Genomic DNA, 23,981 nt, shown 5'->3' on the forward strand with positions numbered 1-23,981 from the left:
GTTTCAGTAACGTCAGCTGATCCCCAGCTGTGTAGCCGGCAATGTGTCCTGCGACCGCCACGCTGACACAACAACTGAAATGTAAGGGAACCTGTCCCCCCCCAAGGCGTTTGTTACTGAAAGAGCCACCTTGTGCAGCAGTAATGCTGCACAAGGAAAAGGTAGCTATTTTTGTTTAGCTCCTTGCACACGCAGAACTTTTCACTTATAAAATGTGTGCACTGATACCGTGAGACCGTCCCGGAGGTGGGACTTTCCTTCGTAATGTGACGCAGCACAGCCGTCATTCTTACCTCCCCCGGCGCCGTGCGCCGGCTCCTCACCGTTGTTTGATTCTGTCTCGAAGCCTGTGCTGTTATGTTATCCCTTGGCCAGGCACACTTAGCACTGCCCCTCTTCTGACATCATTTGGTGTCAGGCTGGCTGCGCCTGTGCGGCCGCGCTGGCCGAGAGCCCGCCTCGCAGTGTCTTCTGATTTAATCCCACTGCGGGCCTGAGATCCATGGACATTCGCAGTGCATATCTCAACCTCCGCCTCTCACTCATCTCCCTACGCCTTCTTCAGACTGTGCGCCGTCAGCTGATCCCTAATAGCATGCCACGGCCGTGACCCCGCACAGTCTGAAGAAGCCGTAGGGAGGGGAGTGAGAGGCGAGGATATGCACTGCGCATGGCCACGGATCCCAGGCCCACGATGGGATTACATTAGACGACACTGCGAGGTGGGCTCTCGGCCAGCGCGGCCGCACAGGCGCAGCCAGCCTGTCACCAAATGATGTCAGAAGATGGGCAGCGCTAAGTGTGCCTGGCCAAGGGATAACATAACAGCACAGGCTTCGAGACAGAATCAAACAACGCTGAGGACCCTGGGCACGGCGCCGGGGGGGTAAGAATGATGGCTGTGCTGCGTCATATTACGAAGGAATGTCCCACCTCCGGGACGGTCTCACGGTATCAGGGGACACATTTTATAAGTGTTTAGTTCTGTGTTTGCAAGGAGCATAATGAAAAGAGCCACCTTTTCCTTTTGCATCCTTGCACAAGCTGGCTCTTTCAGCTACAAACGCCTTGGGGGGGGGGAGTTAAAGGTTCCCTTTAGACTTTCTCCAATCAGGCTTCGGCCTACACTGTGTTCACCTCCTCCTCCTCCTGCTGTCCCTGGGCTCCAACACCGCTAGTTGCCGTCCAGAAGTGCCGTCCGCACAGTCCCAACAGTCCCTCCTCTGTTATTGGGGTTCAGTAACGTCAGCTGTTTCCCAGCTGTGTGTGTGGCAATCCCTCCTATCTCCTCCACCTCCACCTCCTGCTGCTGTCCCTGGGCTCCAACACCGCTAGTTGCCGTCCAGAAGTGCCGTCCACACAGTCCCAACAGTCCCTCCTCTGTTATTGGGGTTCAGTAACGTCAGCTGTTCCCCAGCTGTGTGTGTGGCAATCCCTCCTATCTCCTCCACCTCCTCCTCCTGCTGCTGTCCCTGGGCTCCAACACCGCTAGTTGCCGTCCAGAAGTGCTGTCCGCACAGTCCCAACAGTCCCTCCTCTGTTATTGGGGTTTAGTAACGTCAGCTGTTCCCCAGCTGTGTGTGTGGCAATCCCTCCTATCTCCTCCACCTCCTCCTCCTGCTGCTGTCCCTGGGCTCCAACACCACTAGTTGCTGTCCAGAAGTGCTGTCCGCACAGTCCCAACAGTCCCTCCTCTGTTATTGGGGTTCAGTAACGTCAGCTGTTCCCCAGCTGTGTGTGTGGCAATCCCTCCTATCTCCTCCACCTCCTCCTCCTGCTGCTGTCCCTGGGCTCCAACACCGCTAGTTGCCGTCCATAAGTGCTGTCCGCACAGTCCCAACAGTCCCTCCTCTGTTATTGGGGTTCAGTAACGTCAGCTGTTCCCCAGCTGTGTGTGTGGCAATCCCTCCTATCTCCTCCACCTCCTCCTCCTGCTGCTGTCCCTGGTCTCCAACACCTCTACTTGCCGTCCAGAAGTGCTGTCCACACAGAGCCAAACACCTCGTCAATGTGTTAGTGGGGTTCAGTAATGCCTGCTGCTCCCCTGCTGTGTATACGGCAACGTGTCCTGCGACCGCCACGCAGGCACAACAAGTTAAATTTAAGGGAACCTGTCCCCCCCCCCCCAGGCATTTGTTACTGAAGGAGCCACCTTGTGCAGCAGTAATGATGCAAAGGGAAAAAGTGCCTCTTTTCGTGGTGCTCCTTGCACATGCTGAACCTAACACTTATGAAATGTGTCCCCTCACAGGGTTAAACCGTCCGGTCGGTGGAACTTTCCTTTGTCATGTGACGCAGCACAGCCGTCATTCTTACCCCCTTGGTGCCGTGCGCCTCCTCCTCAGCGTTGTTTGAATCTGTCCCGGAGTCTGCGCTGTTATGTTATCCCTTGGCCAGGCACACTTAGCGCTGCCCGTCTTCTGACATCATTTGGTGTCAGGATGGCTGCGCCTGTGCGGCCGTGCTGGACGAGATCCCGCCTCGTAGTGTCTTCTGATTTAATCCCACTGCGGACCTGTGATCCATGGACATGAGCAGTGCATATCTTAACCTACGCCTTCTCACTCATCTCCCTACGCCTTCTTCAGACTGTGCGCCGTCAGCTGATCCCTAATAGCATGCCACGGCCGTGACGCCGCATAGTCTGAAGAAACCGTAGGGAGGGGAGTGAGAGGCGAGGATATGCACTGCTCATGCCCATGGATCACAGGTCCGCAGAGTGATTACGTTAGATGACACAGCGAGGTGGGATCTGGCCCAGCGCGGCCGCACAGGCGCAGCCAGCCTGACACCAAATGATGTCAGAAGACGGGCAGCGCTAAGTGTGCCTGGCCAAGGGATAACATAACAGCGCAGACTCCGGGACAGATTCAAACAACGCTGAGGAGGAGGCGCACGGCGCCAAGGGGGTAAGAATGACGGCTGTGCTGCGTCACATGACAAAGGAAAGTTCGACCGACCGGACGGTTTAACCGTGTGAGGGGACACATTTCATAAGTGTTAGGTTCAGCATGTGCAAGGACCATAATTAAAAGAGCTAAGTTTACCTTTTCCGGCATTAGTGCTGTACAAGATGGCTCTTTCAGCTACAAACGCCTTGGGGGGGGGGTTAAAGCTTCCCTTTCAACTTGCTCCAGTGCAGGCTTCGGCCTACACTCTGTTCCTGCTGCTGACCCTGGGCTCTAACAACGCCAGTTGGGGCCCAGAAGTGCTGGCTGCACAGAGCCAAACACCTCGCCAATGTGTCAGTGGGGTTCAGCACCGCCAGCTGTTCCCCTGCTGTGTAGCCGGCAACGTGTCCTGCAACAGCCACGCAGACACAAGAACTGAAATTGAAGGGAACCTGTCCCCCCTCCCCCAGGCATTTGTATGTTTCACAGCCAGTACACAGCAGTAATGCTGCATGTGTGCAAGGTGGCTCATAAACTTACTCCCCTTGCACACGTGGAACTGAACACGTCTAAAATGTGTCCTCTGTGACCATTAAACCGTCCCTGAGGTGTGACTTTCCTTTGTAATGACACGCTGCAACCCCCTTGGTAGCGCTGCCCGTCTTCTGGCATCATTGTTTGGCTGGCTGCGCCTCTGCGGCCGCCCTGGCCCACACAACGCCCCTCGGTGTCTTATTTATTTTGACTGCGAGGGTGTGATTGATGGGCATCAGCAGTGCATATGTTCGCCTGTCCCTCATCTCCTTCCGCCTTCTTCAGACTGTGCGGCTTCATGGCCGTGGCATGCGACAAGGAATCAGCTGACGCCGCACAGTCTGAAGCAGGTGTAAGGACCCGAGTGTGAGAGGCGAACATATGTACTGCGCCAGGCCATGAATCCCAGCCCCGCAGTGTTTTAACAATGTAAAGACACTGCGGGGCTGGGATTCATGGTCATCGCGAACCGCACCGGCCGACATTAAATGATGTCAGAAGATGGGCAGCGCTAACAGCGCAAGGCCAAGGGATAACACGACAGCGCAGACTCCTGTGCAGCAAATAACGACGCTCAGGAGGCCGCGCCCAGCACCAAGGTGGTATTTTTGCCAGCTGTGCTGCGTCTCATTACGAAGGGAACTCATGCCTCCCAAACAGTTTGACTGCTTAAGGGCCTAAATGTTATACGTGTTTCTTTCTGCGTGTGCAAGGAGCAAAATTAAAAGAGCAACGTTAGACTTGTGCAGCATTACTGCTGCCCAAGCTGTGGCTCTTGTAGTTTGTAACCCCTGAGGGGGGGGGTTAAAGGTTACCTTTGAAATCGGTTCAATTAGGCTTCGGCCTACACTCTGCTCCACCTGCAGAGCCCGGGCTCCAACAACGCTAGTTGCTGTCCGGAAGTGCTGGCTGCACAGAGCCAAACACCCGCCACTCTGTCAGTGGGGTTCAGCACCGCCAGCTGTTCCCCTGCTGTGTAGCCGGCAACGTGTCCTGCAACAGCCACGCAGACACAAAGCTGCCGCCAGTGCAGGCTTCGGCCTACACTCTGCTCCCCCTGCTGACCCTTTGCTCCAACACTGCAAGTTGGGGCTCTAGGAAGACAAGCTTGAATAGGTCCCCATCCTGTTTCCAGCACCGTCAGCTGGTTCCGGGCAGAGCCTTTGGCTTAGGTGCCTCCCTCTGGGTATCCGAGTTCCACCAACGTCAGGTGGTCCTTGGTAGTGCTTTCAGGCATGGGTACCTCCTGCTTAGTAACCGGGTTCCAGTAACGTCAGCTGGTCCTCGGTAGTTCCATTGGCTCTTGGACCTTCGGCTACCCATCCTGGTTCCAGTACCGTCAGCTGGTTCCGGGCAGAGCCTTTGGCTTAGGTGCCTCCCTCTGGGTATCCGAGTTCCACCAACGTCAGGTGGTCCTTGGTAGTGCTTTCAGGCACGGGTACCTCCTGCTTAGTAACCGGGTTCCAGTAACGTCAGCTGGTCCTCGGTAGTTCCATTGGCTCTTGGACCTTTGGCTACCCATCCGGGTTCCAGTTCCATCAGCTGTTTCTCGACATTTTCTCAGCCTTCTTGTACCTTCTGCTACATTTCCAAGTTCAAGAGACTAAAGACGATGACCCGGAAGACCACCCCTAAGATGACGACAACACCAGAGACGACAACCCTGGAGACGACGACGACCTGGAAGACCGAGAAGCAGAAGAACAAGAGGCTGCAGAACAAAGAGCAGAAGAACATTAAGCATAAGACTAAATATCAGAGCAAAAGATATTATCTAAATTATAAGCAGAAGAAGACTAAGCAGTGTATGGGGGTGAGTCCGTTCCTCCTCGTGGTGCCCCTGGAATAAAGCCTGATGCTGCAGGCCAAACTGAACGCGGACAAATGTAACTCTTTTGTGACAGGCAGAACGGAAGGTGTAATCTTCAAACTTTTATAGATAACAACTACGGGAATGCCTGTCACAAATAAGAATATGATGAAGAAGTTGAATATGAAGAAGATAATAGTAAAATAAAAAGAATATGAACAATGTAACAAAAAAAATAATAGGTAGAAGATGAAGAAGAAGATGAATAAGGTGAAGAAGTTGATGTCAAAGAAGCTGATGATGAGGATAATGAAGAAGAAAGTGTGGGAGAAGTAAAAAAGAAGGTGAAGGGCGTGGAAGTAGTGAAACATCAATATCTGACAAAATAAAAAAAAAATTAACATAGTCAAAATCTTTCTAATGCCGAACGTCATAAAAAAATTAAAATTCCTGCTATTCTTTTTGATGGGGCTAAACCTCTGTGACTTTAATGTCTCCGCCATGTCCCCCAATACATCCTACATTATTCTTAGTCGTTTTCCTTCATGTAGAATGAACCTACAAGGAAAGAAAGGGTTTATTTTAATTACAATATTTTTGTCCCATTGACTTGCATTGGGATCGGGGATCGGTATCGGATTAGATCCGATACTTTGACGGTATCGGCCGATACTTTCCGATACCGATACTTTCCGATATCGGAAGGTATCGCTCAACACTAGTGACAAAGCTAAGAGGTTGAACTCCACCATCTCCAATTTGTTGGCCACGGAAATGCTGCCTTTTCGCCTGGGAGATACAGATGGTTTCTGAAAGCTGATGGCCATCACAGTCCTCCAGTACCAATTACCCAGTCATCATTACTTTGCTAAGAAAGCTGTGCCTGCGCTACACCAGCATGTCACAGACAATATCACCCATTCCTTGACAACATTTCTGTCTGCGAGGGTGCATTTCACCATCTGAGCATTGCCTCTATGTAGCAGAGGCACTCGAGTTGTGCCTGCTTCTAGCCTCCCATGGAGGCTATTGAAGCATGGCAAAAGCAAAAAAAGTTTTAAAAAATATGAAAAAAATTAAAACTATATAAGAGCTTAAATCACCTCCCTTTCGCCCCATTCAAAACAAAACAATAAAAAAATCAAATATACACATATTTGGTATCACCACCTTCAGAATCGCCCGATCTATCAATGAAAAAAAGGATTAACCTGATCGCTAAACAGCCTAGCGAGAAATTGAAAATTTGAAGCGCCAGAATTACTTTTTTGGTCGTCGCGACATTGTATTAAAATGCAATAACGAGCGATCAAAATAACGTACCTGCACCAAAATGGTATCATTAAAAACGACAGCTCAGCATGCAAAAAATAAGCCCTCACCTAACCCGAGATCACGAAAAATGGAGACACTACTGGGATCGGAATATTGCGCAATTTATTTATTTTTGGCAAAGTTTGGAATTTTTTTTACCACTTAGATAAAAAAGAACCTATACATGTTTGGTGTCTATGAACTCAAAATGACATGGAGAGTCAAAATAGCAGGTCAGTTTTAGCATTTAGTGAACCTAGCAAAAAAGCCAAACAAAAAACCAGTGTGGGATTGCACTTTTTCTGCAATTTCACCGCACATGGAATTTTTTTCCCGTTTCCTAGTACACGACATGCTAAAACCAATGATGTGTTTCAAAAGTACAACTTGTCCCGCAAAAAATAAGCCCTCACATGGCCATATTGACAGAAAAGTAAAAAAGTTATGGCTCTGGGAAGGAGAGGAGCGAAAAACGAAAACGAAAAAATGAAAATACCCAGGGTCAAGAAGTTAAAAAATAGGCAAAGCTGGCGAATACAAAATTCAAAAGATTCACTCATTGCCATCAGCAGGTCATCATAAGGAAAGCTAGTTCCAATTTTTTTTTTTCTACAAATATTTAGGGTATGTTACACACGTTGCGGATTCGTGTGCAGATTTTTCGGTGCAGATTCTGAAAAATCCACAGGCGTTTTACTTGCGGATTACCTGCAGAATTATTGCGGGTTTTGTGCGGTTTTCACATGCGTTTTTACACCTGTGGAAAATAAACCGCGGTATTTTCCACAGCATGTGCACTGCGGATTTGGTTTTCCTTAGGTTTACATGGTACTGTAAACCGCATGGAAAACTGCTGCGAATCCGCAGCGTCAAATCCGCTGCAGATCCGCAGCCAAATCCGCAACGTGTGCACATACCCTTAGTCCTTTCAAAGAAGTAAAATATTTGGATTTGAGTTCCAAGGCAATATAATTTTATGTATCTTATACGAAAACATTTTATGTTACAGAAAAACGGTATGTACATAAATCTTTAAAAGTAAAGTTGTATATAAACGGGAATGCATATAGATGTTAATTACAGAGTTTAGATAAATATTAACCCCTTTACCTTTACGAAGAAATCCATTTTCACTGGCTTCTATAAGCTCAGTTGGGTAAAATGCATAATTGGCATCTGGATCATCTTTCATGCTTCTAAACGTTGCTTTTTCCACTACAACGTCAACTGCTTTCTCATCAAGACTTTTGTCTACAAATTTACATATTTTCAGCACAGCAGATCTAAGGTCCTGAAATGAAAAAGAAAAGTTTCAAGAATACATAAAGAGAGAATAGTTAATTTAACTGGATATATTTTCATTAGGATTGTAGCATAAGCCATCCTTAATCTCATGTATGTGTGAGAGAATATACTCCATTGTGAATGTGTATCTATGCTTAATCATGACTCTTGTTTCAGGTGATCAATTAGATAAACCTGCTGTGTAGGTAAGGCTACTTTCACACTAGCGTTAACTGCAATACGTCGCAAATGCGTCGTTTTGCCGAAAAAACGCATCCTGCAAAAGTGCTTGCAGGATGCGTTTTTTCAGCATTGACTAACATTAGCGACGCATTTGCGACGCATTGCCAAATGTCGCAACCGTCATGCGACGGTTGCGCCGTGTTGTGGCGGACCGTCGAGACCAAAAAACGTTACATATAACGTTTTTTGCTCCCGACGATCCGCTTTTTCCGACTGCGCATGCGCGGCCGGAACTCTGCCCCCACCTCCCCGCACTTCCCCTCACCTCACAATGGGGCAGCGGATGCGCTGGAAAAATGCATCCGCTGCCCCCGTTGTGCGGCGGAGACAACGCTAGGGTCGGTGACCTCGGCCCGACGCACTGCGACGGACCGAGCCCGACGCTAGTGTGAAAGAAGCCTAAGTTTCACATTTCTGTTCACACTATTGGATGATTATTGTAATTGAAGCCAGGGTGGAGTATTTTACCTTTCAGCAGTAAGTTTTCTTTGTGTGTGACAGTATAAACCCCTTGCCAGTACATTTAATAAAGGAGAAATCATTCTTTTGTACATCAAACTTAGGTTGTGCTGTTTTTTTCTCCTGAGGGCTTGCTAACATATCTTACTATTTGTAGTTTAAAAGGCAGTTGAAGAGAGTTGATTTCACTTACATAAGAGATATAAAATATGTAGGAGGTGGGATGAGTATTTTGCCGCATTGGACAGTAAATCTTGTAACAATTGTGTCGTCAGCTAGCTGCTCCGCAACTTTCTCAGAAAGGCCGCATGCTACTTTTAGCCTGCAGCTTGTTGGAGGCAGAGCCATGCCGGACATGTCAGGAGTTGCGATTAAATAACTTCATTGCTCCGCCAGCTTTGACCCATTGCTAGTCAAGCCAGAAGGGATGATGGATGCTTCAGTTGACAAGGAGACAGGAGTAAAGTTCGCCTATATGATATATACTGTATGTGTGTCTCCTATGTGATTATGCAGAATAATATAGTATAATGCTGTCTTAATATAGTGTATAATGTAGGATTGTGCAAATATAGTATAAAGTCTACAGATGTTTATATATTGTGATGCTCTGTGTATAGTATATAGTGTGGAATTCACACTTTATACACTGCCATATCTCTACATTATATAGCACAGTATATACACAGCTCCACTCTATAATCCTTAACACAGTATAAAGTGTGGAGCTGTGTATATAATTGATTGTAGCAAACATTGTGGAGCTATGTACACTTCTCTTGTCTTGTATGCATGGAGTAAATCTCAATATCTGCTCTAATTATATGTGTGTATATTATACCTCTATATATGTATATATCTATATGTATATGGGGTGTATGGGGTATCTAGATAGAGGTAGCACCTCTGGTGGAGGGCTTGCCCTGTCCTTTCTGGACAGCTCTTCCATCTTTGGTCCTCATCTGATGCTCAACTCTCACCTGTACCTCCAAGCAGTTGCTAGCATGCGGCAGCGGGTACACCCCGGAACACCGCCTCGGCAGGTGGACCAAACCAGGTGAGGGTAGCTGTTGGGTTTCTTTGAGACCTACGGTGATTTTCAAGGGTTTGCCTACCCTTGCATGTGAAAACTGGATATGGCAGACTGTGCGGAAGAAACCATTCAAGATTGAACAGACAGACAAACGATTCCCAGCACTGCGTTTTGAAGCTCTGAGAGGGCGCAGCGAGGCACATATAGGACACTGCTGGCCATCCACTGCACCCTGACCTATCTCCAGTTGTCTCACCTAGTTCTTGCCATAAGTTCTATGATGAACTTGACACACTTATTTCAGCAATCCCACATGCAGACAAGCTCATTATACTTGGAGACTTTAATGCCAGAGTGGGAACAGACCATCAAAACTGGCAAGGGGTCATTGGGAGACACGGCACTGGCAAGTGTAACAGTAATGGCCTGCTGCTCCTCAAGATGTGTGCAATACATGACCTCATCACCAACACCCTATTCTGCTTACCCGCACACAAGAAGACATCATGGATGCACCCATGCTCGAGGCATTGGCATCTGATTGATTATATCATTGCCAGGAAAAGGATGAGATGGACTTTAGAGTGACAAGGGCCATGTGCGCTGCAGACTGCTGGACTGACCATCGCCTCATTGTGTCTAAGTGCAGGCTCCACATCCTGCCTGCGAGGAGACCCCAAGGGCAGAAAACTACAAGGAGGCTGAATGTCTATAAGTTGCAAAATAAAAGAATTGCATGGGAATTTGCCAATGACCTTGATGGCAGACTGTTAAATATTCTGCATGTAGAGGAGACCGGCGTTGAGGAACAGTGGATGATTCTGAGAGATGCTGTTTATAATACTGCTCTGGAGTATCTCGCATCGGTAGCCATAAATAATCAAGATTGGTTCGATGAAAATGTCGAGGAAATAAAGACACTCCTAGAAGAGAAACATCAGCAGTACAATGTGTATCAAAATGACCCCACATCATAAGCTAAGAAAGAAGCCTTTACCAACATAAAAAGAAAGGTACAGATCAAGCTTCGTGAGATGCAGGATAACTGGTTTAGCAAGAAGGCTGATGAAATTCAGGGCTATGCAGATACTCATGACCAGAAACGCTTCTACGATGCGCTCAAAGCTATATATGGACCCAGTCATCAAGCTCTTCATCTCTGCTTAATGCAGATGGAAGCAGAAAAGAAACAAATTCTGGAACGGTGGGCTGAGCTCTTTAATAATATTCGTAATCGCCCTGCCAATGTCACTGAGGCTATTGCTCGCTTGCCCCAGGCAGAAATCAACAAGGACCTTGATGTTCTTCCAAGTGAAGATGAAGTCAGGAAAGCAGTAAAACAACTTTCTTGTGGAAAAGCACCAAGAAATGATGCTATGCCTGCCGAGGTATATAAAGCTGGCGGCCCTGCTGTGATGCAAACGGTGACTAAACTATTCCAGTATATGTGGAAAAAGGAACAGGTTCCGCAACAGATGAAAGATACCAGCATAATTCACATATACAAGAGGAAAGGTAATAGCCAATCTTGTGACAACCATCGAGGCATCTCCCTTCTGTCCACTGCAGGAAAGATATTGGCTCGCCTCTTGCTCAACTGCCTTTTACATCACCTTGAGCATGGCCTATTACCCGAAGACCAATGTGGTTTCCGTGATAAACGTGGAACAGTAGATATGGTCTTTGCAGCACGTCAACTTCAGGAAAAGTGCCAGGAGCAAAATCGTAACCTTTATGTAACGTTTGTTGATTTCACCAAGGCTTTCGACACAGTCAGTAGAGACGGCATGTGGAAGATCATGGCAAAATTCGGCTGCCCAAGCAAGTTCATCTCAATCATCCGGCAGTGTCATGATGGCATGATGGTGAAGGTTCTGAACGATGGAGACGAATCTGAGGCTTTCCCAGTAACAAACGGTTTAAAACAAGGCTGTGTGCTTGCTCCAACCCTCTTCAGTATGTTATTCTCTGCAATGTTAAGCGATGCTTTAACAACTGTGAAGATGTAATCCAGGTTAGATACAGGATGGATGGCAAGCTATTCAACCCAAAACGCCTGAAGGCGGTTCCGAAAGTGCATGAGACTGTTATCCATGAATTATTATTTGCTGATGACTGTGCATTTAATGCTAGCACGGAACAGCAGATGCACCATGAAACAGCTTTGGCCTCCATCAACATTAGAAAAACCAAAGTCATGTATCAACCTATTCCAGGGAAACTATACAAGGAGCCACGTCTCACGGTGAAGGAGCAAAACCTCAAAAGTAGCCTACTTAGGCAGCACACTTTCCGTGAAGAAACAATAGACGTGGAGGTTAATAACAGAATTGCCAAAGCCAGTGCTGTCTTCGGGAGACTGCATAAGAACATCAGGGAATGAAGGGGACTCAGCTTTACCACCAAGCTGAAGGTTTACTGCGCGGTGGTCCTCATCACACTTCTCTATGCTAGCGAGACCTGGGCAGTCTACAGCCGGCATACTAAACAGCTTAAACATTTTCACATGAGTTGCCTCCGCAGACTCCTCCACATCATGTGGCAAGACAATGTCCCAGACATGGCAATTCTGGAACAAACTGGGCTCTGCAGCATTTACATTCTCCTGCTGAAAGACCATGCCAGGTGGGCTGGACATGTGGTCAGAATGCCTGACAGCTGACTACCTAAACAACTGCTGTACAGAGAACTGTGCCCATGAAAGCGAGCAGTAGGGGGCAGAAGAAGCGCTATAAGGTGTCTCTAAAAACCTGGAAGTCAACACCAATGAATGGAAAGAGCTCGCCCTGGATCGTCCAGGTTTGCGGGGCAGGATCACCTCAGGAGCATGTGCAGCTGCTAATACCGTGAAGTCATGGTCATCTTCGACTACGAAAGATGAACGTCATATGTATATTACTGTATATATATATATATATATATATATATATATATATATATATATATATAGATAGATAGATAGATAGATAGATAGATATGTACACACTGCTAAAAAAAATAAAGGGAACACTAAAACACCACATCCTAGATATCACTGAAGGAACTATTTCAGTTGCAAATCTTTATTCATTACATAGTGGAATGTGTTGAGATCAATAAAACATAAAAATGATCAATGTACATCAAAATGAATATCCCATGGAGGTCTGGATTTGGAATGATACTCAAAATCAAAGTGGAAAATCAAATTACAGGCTGATCCAACTTCAGTGGAAATGCCTCAAGTCAGGGAAATGATGTTCAGTTGTGTCTGTGTTGCCTCCATGTGCCTGTATGATCTCCCTGCAATGTCTGGGCCTGCTCCTGATGAGGCGGCGGTTGGTCTCCTGAGGGATCTCCTCCCAGACCTGGACTAAAGTATCCAACTCCTGGACAGTCTGTGGTGCAACATGAAGTTGGTGGATAGTCTGAGACATGTTGTCCCAGATGTGTTCAATCGAATTCAGGTCTGGGGAACGGACGGGCCAGTCTATAGCTTCAATGCCTTCATCTTGCAGGAACTGCTGACACACTTCAGCCACATGAGGTCTGGCATTGTCCTGCATTAGGAGGAACCCAGGGCCAACCACATCAGCATATGGTCTCACAAGGGGTCTGAGGATGTCATCTCTGTACCTAATGGCAGTCAAGCTACTTCTGTGCAGCCCTCCAAAGAAATGCCACCCCACAACATTACTGACTCACTGCCAAACCGATCATGCTGAAGGATGTTGCAGGCAGCAGATCGCTCTTCATGGCGTCTTGAGACTCTGTCACATGTGCTCAGTGTGAACCTGCTTTCATCTGTGAAGAGCACAGGGCGCCAGTGGCGAATTTGCCAATCCTGGTGTTCTGTGGCAAATGCCAATCAGCCTGCACGGTGCTGGGTTGTGAGCACAACCCCCATCTGTGGATGTCGGGCACTCAGGCCATCCTTATGGAGTCAGTTTCTAACCATTTGTGCAGACACATGCACATTTGTGACCTGCTGGAGGTAATTTTGCAGGGCTCTGGCAGTGCTCCTCCTGTTCTTCCTTGCACAAAGGCTGAGGTAGCGGTGCTGCTGCTGGGTTGTTGCCCTCCTACGGCCCCCTCCACGTCTCCTGGTGGTGCTTCCAGCCTCTGGAAACTACGCTGAAAGACACAGCAAACCTTCTTGCCACAGCTCGCATTCATGTGCCATCCTGGATGAGCTGCACTACCTGAGCCACTTGTGTGGGTTGTAGAGTCCGTCTCATGCTACCACGAGTGTGAAAGCACAACCAACATTCAAAAGTGACCTAAATATCAGCCAGAAAGCATTGGTACTGAGATGTGGTCTGTGGTCCCCACCTGCAGAACCACTCCTTTATTGAGTGTGTCTTGATAATTGGCAATAATTTCCATCTGTTTTCTATTCCATTTCCACAACAGCATGTGAAATTAATTGTCAAACAGTGTTGCTTACTAAGTGGACCGTTTCATTTCACAGAAGTTTGACTTACTTGGAGTTATATTCTGTTGTTTAAGTGTTCGCTTTATTTTTTTGAGCAGTGTATATATATACACATGTCAGTAACACACACATATACACTCACCGGCCACTTTATTAGGTACACCATGCTAGTAACGGGTTGGACCCCCTTTTGCCTTCAGAACTGCCTCAATTCTTCGTGGCATAGATTCAACAAGGTGCTGGAAGCATTCCTCAGAGATTTTGGTCCATATTGACATGATGGCATCACACAGTTGCCGCAGATTTGTCGGCTGCACATCCCAAAGATGCTCCATACAAGGCAGGATGGATCCATGCTTTCATGTTGTTTACGCCAAATTCTGACCCTACCATCCGAATGTCGCAGCAGAAATCGAGACTCATCAGACCAAGCAACGTTTTTCCAATCTTCTACTGTCCAATTTCGATGAGCTTGTACAAATTGTAGCCTCAGTTTCCTGTTCTTAGCTGAAAGGAGTGGTACCCGGTGTGGTCTTCTGCTGCTGTAGCCCATCTGCCTCAAAGTTTGACGCACTGTGCGTTCAGAGATGCTCTTAGGCCTACCTTGGTTGTAACGGGTGGCGATTTGAGTCACTGTTGCCTTTCTATCAGCTCGAACCAGTCTGCCCATTCTCCTCTGACCTCTGGCATCAACAAGGCATTTCCGCCCACAGAACTGCCGCTCTCTGGATTTTTTTTTCTTTTTCGGACCATTCTCTGTAAACCCTAGAGATGGTTGTGCGTGAAAATCCCAGTAGATCAGCAGTTTCTGAAATACTCAGACCAGCCCTTCTGGCACCAACAATCATGCCACGTTCAAAGGCACTCAAATCACCTTTCTTCCCCATACTGATGCTCGGTTTGAACTGCAGGAGATTGTCTTGACCATGTCTACATGCCTAAATGCACTGAGTTGCCGCCATGTGATTGGCTGATTAGAAATTAAGTGTTAACAAGAAGTTGGACAGGTGTACCTAATAAAGTGGCCGGTGAGTGTATATATATATGTATTTATATTGCACAAAAACATAGAAGAAAAGCCGGTAATACATCTGACAGCTTCTGTAAAATCATTGCAGGAGCCAACAGGATAGAAGAGATGGATTACATACAGTAAATACAAATATAATAGGTAGATATATAGATGTCAGTGACAAAAACAATTAGTACAGTGTGTGTGCAAATTACCGGACATGTATTTAATTAATAAAAGATTATTTTACAGAAAAAAGGGCGTGGGCTCCCACTCAATTTTTGCAACCAGCAGAGGGAAAGCCAGTGACTGGGGCCAGATGTTTATAGCCTGGGAAGGGGGTAATACCCATGGAGCTTCTCAGGCTATTAATATCAGCTCACAGCTGTATACTTAGCCTTTACTGGCTATTAAAATAGGGGAGCCCCCCAAAAAATGACCTGGGCTCCCCCTAGAATTAATAACCAGCAAAGGCTATGCAGACAGATGTGGGCTGATATTAATACCCTAGCAAAAGGGCCATGCATATTTGCCGCCCCTGGCTAAAAACATCAGCAATCAGCCACCTCAGAAAAGGCGCATCTGGCTAAAAGCATCAGGTCTCAGCTGCCTCAGAAAAGTCGCATCTCTATGATGCACCAATTCTGGCACTTAGCCTTGCTCTTCCCACTTGCCCTGTAGTGGTGGCAAGTGGGGTAATAGTTGTGGGGGTTGATGTCACTTTTGACAGACTCCTTTAATATTCTTAATTGAATACAACCACACCTAATTTCTACGAAGCCCTCAATCTCCTGTAATAAAAGTAAAATAATAAACCAACAATAAACCCATACCTGTCCGTCGTTGTGTCCCACGTATTAATGCATATCTGGGGGATATACAGTTTTCAACCTGGACAGTGCCAAGATGCGACTGTCCCGGCTGAAAACCACTGGTGAATGAGCTGCTGAGTGCAGCTTCAGTGACTAGCGGTGATGTCACTGAAGCTGCACTCCCTCACAGCCTGAACTGCAGTGAACTCTGGACCGCGGGAAAAAGTGCATTTGTGCAAATGACAGAGAACTGCTGTATGTAAAAGCTCATGTTAAAATCGCATTGCATACGGATTGCATACAGATGCTTTCTTACCTATCAGCCTGTTTCCATGACCTGTTTCATATATCTCATTGTGTTATTCTGGCATCTCTCTGAGTGGTCACTCCAACCCCTCCCTCTCTTTAGGACCTTGTTGTGAATTAGACTTTTTTGGCTCCCTCTTGTGGTTACTAGTGTTATGACTCTGGGATTTCCTTCCCTCAGTCTGCACCCAGCTGGGTTGTTACTTCAGGGGTGTTGCTATATAAACCTCCTGGAACCTTAGTCCAGTGCCTGGCATCGGTGTTATCAGACACATTCTGTTTGCTCCTGTTTGCTGGTCCTGGTTCGTGCAAAATTAAGCTAAGTCTTGCTTCTTTGTTTTTTTTGGGTTATTTGTTTGCTATCATTTTTGTCCAGCTTGTACTAAATGTGATTCCTGACCTTGCTGGAAGCTCTAGGGGGCTGGTGTTCTCCCCCCGGGCCGTTAGACGGTTTGGGGGTTCTTGAATTTCCAGTGTGGATATTTTTGACAGGGTTTTTGCTGACCATATAAGTTATCTTTCTATATTCTGCTATTAGCTAGTGGGCCTCTCTTTGCTAAATACCTAGCTCATTCTTATGTTTGTCTTTTCCTCTTACCTCACCGTTATTATTTGTGGGGGGCTTCTATCCAACTTTTGGGGTATTTCCTCTGGAGGCAAGAAAGGTCTTTATTTTCCCTTCTAGGGGTAGTTAGCTCTCCGGCTGGCGCGAGACGTCTAGGATCAACGTAGGAACGTTCCTCGGCTGCTGGTATTTGTGGTGCTAGGATTAGTTATATGGTCAGCCCAGTTACCACTGCCCTATGAGCTGGTTTTCTGTATTTACAGACTTAGCATTATTCCTGAGACCCTCTGCCATTGGGGTCATAACAGGACCTCTGCTTAACTCGCTACATCTGGTCTCCCATACCCAGCCTCCCCCTCATTCACACCTGATTGCCCTTAACTGGGGATATATTCACATGCAGGCATCTGCTACAGACGCAGTCTGCTGCATTCCATCTTTTAACCTCCATCTTTTAAATTACATCTTTTTAATTATGAATTTGAATTAGACTGAATTGGACTGGAATTGACTGGAAGGTAACAGAACACCAACCTCTACAATGTTTCGGTTTCTTTTCTCATTCACCCCCATACTACTTTCCTTCTTACAATCTCCTGCAATCCCTCCACCTTGTAAGGAACTAGTCATTTCTTCCTCCATCCTCCCCAGCCATCTCACCTTCTCCTCAGAACTGTTCCTCCATATACAATCCTTTTTCTCCAGACACACACGGCCGCATCATGTCCTATCCTGCACCCACCTTCTAAAGCTCTGTCTGCTACTCCTCATTGCCGGTGATGTATCCCCAAATCCCGGCCCACCCCAACACATCGCCACACTCATTTCTAACCCCCTACCTCGATCCTCCGCACGTTTTCCCAACCATGACAACCTCATACCCATTCATCCAGCCCCCATTCCCCCAGTCCCCTTACCCGGAGCACTATGGAACGCATGCTCCAACAAACTGCCATTTATCCATGACCTCTTCATCACCAACAAACTCTCCTTCCTTGGCATCACGGAAACCTGGCTCACCCCCTTTGACTCAGCCTCTCCAGCTGCGCTTTCCTACGGCGGTCTCCACCTCTCACACCTCTCGCTCCACCAACAAACGTGGTGGAGGAGTTGGCTTGCTCCTGTCCGACACCTGCTCCTTCACTCCAATCCCGCTACCACCCTCCGCTACTCTTCCCTCATTTGAGGTGCACTCCATCCGCATCTATTCCCCCTCCAACCTCCAGCTGGCTGTCATCTACCGCCCCCCAGAACTAGCCATTTCCACCTTTCTCGACCACTTCACCACATGGCTACTTCATTTCCTCTCTGTTGACATCCCCACTATCATCATGGGTGATTTCAACATCCCGATTGACACTTCCACCTCAGCTGCCTCTAAACTTTTATCACTGCCTCCTTTGGCCTCACTCAATGGTCCTCTGAGGCCACTCACAAAGATGGCCACAAGCTGGACCTCGCCTTCACCCGCCTCTGCTCCCTTACTAATCTCACTAACTCACCCCTGCCCCTGTCTGACCACAACCTACTGACATTCTCTTCCCTCTCCTCTCCTAGTGTGCAACCCCCACTCCATGAACTCCCTCGCAGAAATCTCAAACATCTCAACTTACAATCACTCTCTGAGTCCCTTCTCCCTCTTACCAACATAGCCTCCCTTCATGACACAGATGCTGCTGCTGCTTTTTATAATGCCACAATAACAGCAACATTCAATTCGGCTGCCCCTCTCATGCATAGCAAAACTCGTACAATCAACAGGCAGCCCTGGCTGACCAGCCTGACTAAAGAACTGAGACGGGCTTCCAGGATCGCTGAGCGGAAATGGAAGCGATACCGCTCTGCTGACCACTTCACCGCATACAAGCAGTCCCTCGCCAGCTTCAAGTCCGCGCTCACTGCCGCAAAACAAACTTACTTCTCATCTCTCATATCCTCCCTGTCTCACAACCCTAAACAGCTTTTCAACACTTTCAATTCTCTACTCCGTCCCCCAGCACCCCCTCCCTCCCCTCTCATTTCTGCTGAAGACTTTGCCTCTTTCTTTAAACAGAAGATCGTTACGATCAGAGAAAGCTTTGGCCCACAGCGCCCACTGCCCCTCTTAGCTGCTCACCCCTGCTCACCCCTGCTCCTCCAAAACCAGCTTCTCCACCATGACAGAAGATCAGCTCTCCACCCTCCTGTCAAGATCACACCTGTTGTGAATTTGCTTTTTGCTCCCTCTAGTGGTTACTAGTTTTTTGACTCTGGTTTTTCTGTCATTCCTTTTATCCGCACCTGGGTCGTTAGTTAGGGGTGTTGCTATATAAGCTCCCTGGACCTTCAGTTCAATGCCTGGCAACGTAGTTATCAGAGCTAGTCTGCTGTGCTCTTGTCTACTGATCCTGGTTCCAGTTATATCAGCTAAGTCTGCCTTTTGCTTTTTGCTATGTGTTTTGGTTTTGTATTTTTGTCCAGCTTGTTCCTAATCTATATCCTGACCTTTGCTGGAAGCTCTAGGGGGGCTGGTGTTCTCCCCCCGGACCGTTAGACGGTTCGGGGGTTCTTGAATTTCCAGTGTGGATTTTGATAGGGTTTTTGTTGACCATATAAGTTACCTTTCTTTATTCTGCTATCAGTAAGCGGGCCTCTCTGTGCTAAACCTGGTTCATTTCTGTGTTTGTCATTTCCTCTTACCTCACCGTCATTATTTGTGGGGGGCTTCTATCCAGCTTTGGGGTCCCCTTCTCTGGAGGCAAGAAAGGTCTTTGTTTTCCTCTACTAGGGGTAGCTAGATTCTCCGGCTGGCGCGTGTCATCTAGAATCAACGTAGGAATGATCCCCGGCTACTTCTAGTGTTGGCGTTAGGAGTAGATATATGGTCAACCCAGTTACCACTGCCCTATGAGCTGGATTTTTGTATTCTGCAGACTTCCACGTTCCTCTGAGACCCTCGCCATTGGGGTCATAACACACACCTCACCACCTGCACGCTCGACCCGCTCCCATCCCACCTCATCCCTAACCTTTCCACGGTCTTCATCCCAACCCTAACGCACCTTTTCAACCTCTCACTCACAACAGGTGTCTTCCCTGTTGTGATCCTAGTGGTAGAGGATCGCAGAAGTTCCAGCTAAGTCTGCAAACACAAAATCAGCTCATACGGAGGTGGTAACTTGGCTGACCGTATATCTAATCCTACCGCAACAACTAACAGTAGCCGGGGAACGTACCTACGTTGATTCTAGACGTCTCGCACCAGCCGGAGAACTAACTAACCCTTTCAGAGAAAATAAGACCTCACTTGCCTCAAGAGAAGGGACCCCAAAGTTATGATACAAGCCCCCAACAAATAATAACGGTGAGGTAAGAAGAAAAGACAAACATAAGTATGAACTAGATTTAGCAAAGTGAGGCCCACTAATTAATAGCAGAAAATAGAAAGAGGACTTATACGGTCAGCAAAAAACCCTACAAAAATATCCACGTTGAATATCCAAGAACCCCCGCACCGACTAACGGTGTGGGGGGAGAATATCAGCCCCCTAGAGCTTCCAGCTAAAATCAGAAATCACATTGTAACAAGCTGGGACAAAATAGCAGTAATGCGAATAAACAAAAATAGGAAAGCAGGACTTAGCTTATCTTGCAAAAAGCAGGAGACCAGGAGACAAGAGCCAAAAGACATAGACTGACAACATCGATTCCAGGCACTAGACTGAGTATCCAGGAAGTCTAAATAGGAACACCCAAGGCCTAACGAACCAGGTGGGTACAAACCTGGAGAAAGGCAATCCAATTGTCATACCGCTAGTGATCACAAGAGGGAGCCAAGAAATACAATTCACAACACTTCCCCTCATCCTTCAAGCATGCCAAGATCACACCCATCCTAAAAAAGCCCTCCCTCGACCCATCCTCTGTGTCTAGCTATCACCCGATATCTCTTCTTCCTTATGCCTCTAAATTGCTGGAGCAACACGTCCATCTTGAATTGTCCTCTCACCTCTCCTCCTGCTCCCTCTTTGATCGATTACAATCTGGCTTCCGTTCCCATCACTCAACTGAAACTGCCCTAACTAAAGTCACCAATGACCTACTAACTGCCAGGAGCAAGCGACACTACTCTGTCCTCCTTCTCCTGGACCTGTCTTTCTGCCTTTGACACTGTGGACCACTCCCTTCTGCTACAAATCCTCTCATCTCTTGGCATCACAGACTTGGCCCTTTCCTGGATCTCATCATATCTGACAGATCGGACATTCAGTGTCTCCCTCCGCCACACCACCTCCTCACCTCGCCCCTTGTCAGTCGGTGTTCCTCAAGGCTCTGTTCTAGGACCCTTCGGTCTGGGACAGCTCATAGAATCCCACGGTATGCAGTACCATCTCTATGCCGACGACACGCAGATCTACCTATCCGGACCTGACCTCACCTCCTTACTTACCAAAATCCCGCACTGTCTGTCTGCTATTTCAGCCTTCTTTTCTGCTCGCTTTCTACAACTGAACATGGACAAAACAGAATTCATCATCTTTCCCCCCATCTCACTCTACCCCTCCACCCGACCTATCCATCAATGTCAATGGCTGCTCACTTTCCCCAGTCCCACACGCCCGGTGCCTCGGGGTGATCCTCGACTCTGCCCTCTCTTTCAAGCCACATATCCAAGCCCTTGTCTCCTCCTGCCGCCTCAAACTCAAAAACATTTCCCGGATCCGCGCATTCCTTGACCGCGACACCGCAAAAACACTAGTGCATGCCCTTATCATCTCCCGCCTCGACTACTGCAACCTCCTACTCTCTGGACTCCCCTCTAGCACTCTGGCACCACTCCAATCCATCCTACACTCTGCTGCTCGACTAATCTACCTGTCTCCCCGCTATTCCCCAGCCTCTCCCCTATGCCAAGCCCTTCACTGGCTTCCTATCACCCAGAGACTCCAGTTCAAAACCCTCACAATGACCTACAAAGCCATCCACAACCTATCTCCTCCATACATCTGTGACATGATCTCCCGGTACCTACCAACACGCAACCTCCGATCCTCTCAAGACCTCCTTCTCTACTCCCCCCTCATCTCTTCTTCCCACAACCGCATCCAAGACTTCTCCCGTGCTTCCCCCATACTCTGGAACTCTCTACCCCAGCACATCAGACTCTCGCCTACCATAGAAACTTTCAAAAAGAGCCTGAAGACTCACCTCTTCCGACAAGCCTACAGTGATCCTGAACCTACTGAACCGCCACACAACCAGCTCTACCCTCTCCTAGTGTATCATCACCCATCCCCTGCAGACTGTGAGCCCTCGCGGGCAGGGTCCTCCCTCCTTATGTACCCGTGTGCCTTGTTTTTGCTCATGTTTATTGTGTTTGTCTATATTTGCCCCGTATTTCACATGTAAAGCGCCATGGAATAAATGGCGCTATAAAAATGAATAATAATAATAATAATAATAATAATATGGATACATAGAAGCGAGGAAATCGCATCATCGCATTGCAAACGGATTACACACGGATGACCATATGGAGAACACTCGTGCGACTCTCGGCCGAGAAAATCGGACCGATTTTTAATACGTTAAGTGTCACGCCGGCCTTACACTTTTTCTCTGGTTGTTACACTCCTGGTTTTGGCTTACAAATAATGAGGTAAAATACTGACCAAATACTGAAGGTCGGGATGTGGCCTTATTCTGTATATACACACTACACAGTACCACTTATTCTGTCCTGTTGTTGGAGAGGTGGCATTGGACTTCGGGTCATTATTGGTTTATTATTTTCTACATTCCTATGGGCAAATAAAAATAAATCTTGAAAAACTTGTTTAACCCCTTAACGACTGCCGATACGCCTTTTAAAGGTGGCAGTTAAGGGTACTTAAACCACAGCGCCGTTAATTAATGGAGCTGTGGAAAAAGTGAATAGTGCCCCCCAGAGTCAGATTTTCTCTGGAGTCTCGGTTACCGGGGGTAGCCGAGACCCCAGAGAACATGATTCGGGGTTTTTTTTACCGACCCCGGGTTGCGATCGCTGGTAATTAACTGTTTACCGGCGGTCGCAAAAAAACCCAAAAAACGTGATTTCCCATTTAATTTCTCTGTCCTCCGATGTGATCGCACATCAGAAGACAGAGAAATGGGGTCCCCAATCACCCCCCGATACTCACCTGTCTCCCCCGGTGCTCCTCGTGGCTCCCGATAGGCACCGCCATCTTGTTCCAGCAAAAAAATGGCGGGCGCATGCGTAGTGCGCCCGCCGGCCGGCCGGCACCCAGAAGATCTTTGGGGTCTCAGCTGCCGGGGGTAGCCGAGACCCCAAAGAACATGATCGGGGTTGGTTTTTACCGACCCCTGTTTTGCGATCGCCGGTAATTAACTGTTTACCGGCGTCCGCAAAAAAAAAAAAGCGATGTGTAATTCTCTGTCCTCTGATGTGATCGCACATCAGAGGACAGAGAAATAGGGTGATTTGGGGACCCTGTTATACTTACTGGTGTCCCTGGGTCCTCCTGTGTCCCCTCCTGGCTGCCAGCTTCTTCCTTCGGTTAGAAAACGGTGGGGCGCATGCGCAGTGCACCCGCCATGATCTGCCGGCCAGCAGCTAGAGGAGTTGGGGCTAAATTTAGGGTTAGAGTTGGGGCTAAAGTTAGGGTTAGGATTGGGGCTAAAATTAGGGTTAGGGTTAGCATTAGGGTTGGGGCTAAATTTAAGGTTAGTGTTGGGGCTAAATTTAGGGTTAGCGTTGGGGCTAAATATAGGGTTAGGGTTGGGGCTAAATTTAGGTTTAGGGCTAGGGTTAGCACTAAAGTTAGGGCTAGGGTTGCGGTTAAAGTTAGGGTAGAGTTGGGATTAGGGTTAGGGTTTGGATTAGGGTTATGTTTGGGATTAGGGTTAGGTTTGGGATTAGGGTTAAGGTTAGGATTACGGTTAGGGGTGTATTGGGATTAGGGTTAGGTTTGAGGTTAGGGTTGAGATTAGGATTAGGGGTGTGTTGGATTTAGGGTTATGGTTGTTTTGGGGTTAGGGTTGTGAGTAGTGTTGAGCGATACCGTCCGATACTTGAAAGTATCGGTATCGGAAAGTATCGGCCGATACCGGCAAAGTATCGGATCCAATCCGATACCGATACCCGATACCAATACAAGTCAATGGGACTCAGGTATCGGACGGTATTCCTGATGGTTCCCAGGGTCTGAAGGAGAGGAAACTCTCCTTCAGGCCCTGGGAACCATATTAATGTGTAAAAGAAAGAATTAAAATAAAAAATATTGCTATACTCACCTGTCCGACGCAGCCGGGACCTCAGCGAGGGA

At 47.6% G+C, this 23,981-nt stretch overlaps 1 protein-coding gene across 1 annotated transcript in view; it reads right to left on the minus strand.

The window, feature by feature from the left end:
- The window catches only part of LOC143803933 (amine sulfotransferase-like), a 201,070-nt gene that overhangs the window by 39,617 nt on the left and 137,472 nt on the right, over positions 1 to 23,981 (minus strand). Inside the window, exon 5 of the mRNA XM_077281691.1 lies at positions 7,660 to 7,840. Coding sequence (XP_077137806.1) covers positions 7,660 to 7,840 — 181 coding nt within the window. The remainder of the gene's footprint in view (positions 1 to 7,659; positions 7,841 to 23,981) is intronic.

This window comes from Ranitomeya variabilis, chromosome 2 (assembly GCF_051348905.1).
Source record: "Ranitomeya variabilis isolate aRanVar5 chromosome 2, aRanVar5.hap1, whole genome shotgun sequence".
Classification (NCBI taxonomy): domain Eukaryota; kingdom Metazoa; phylum Chordata; class Amphibia; order Anura; family Dendrobatidae; genus Ranitomeya; species Ranitomeya variabilis.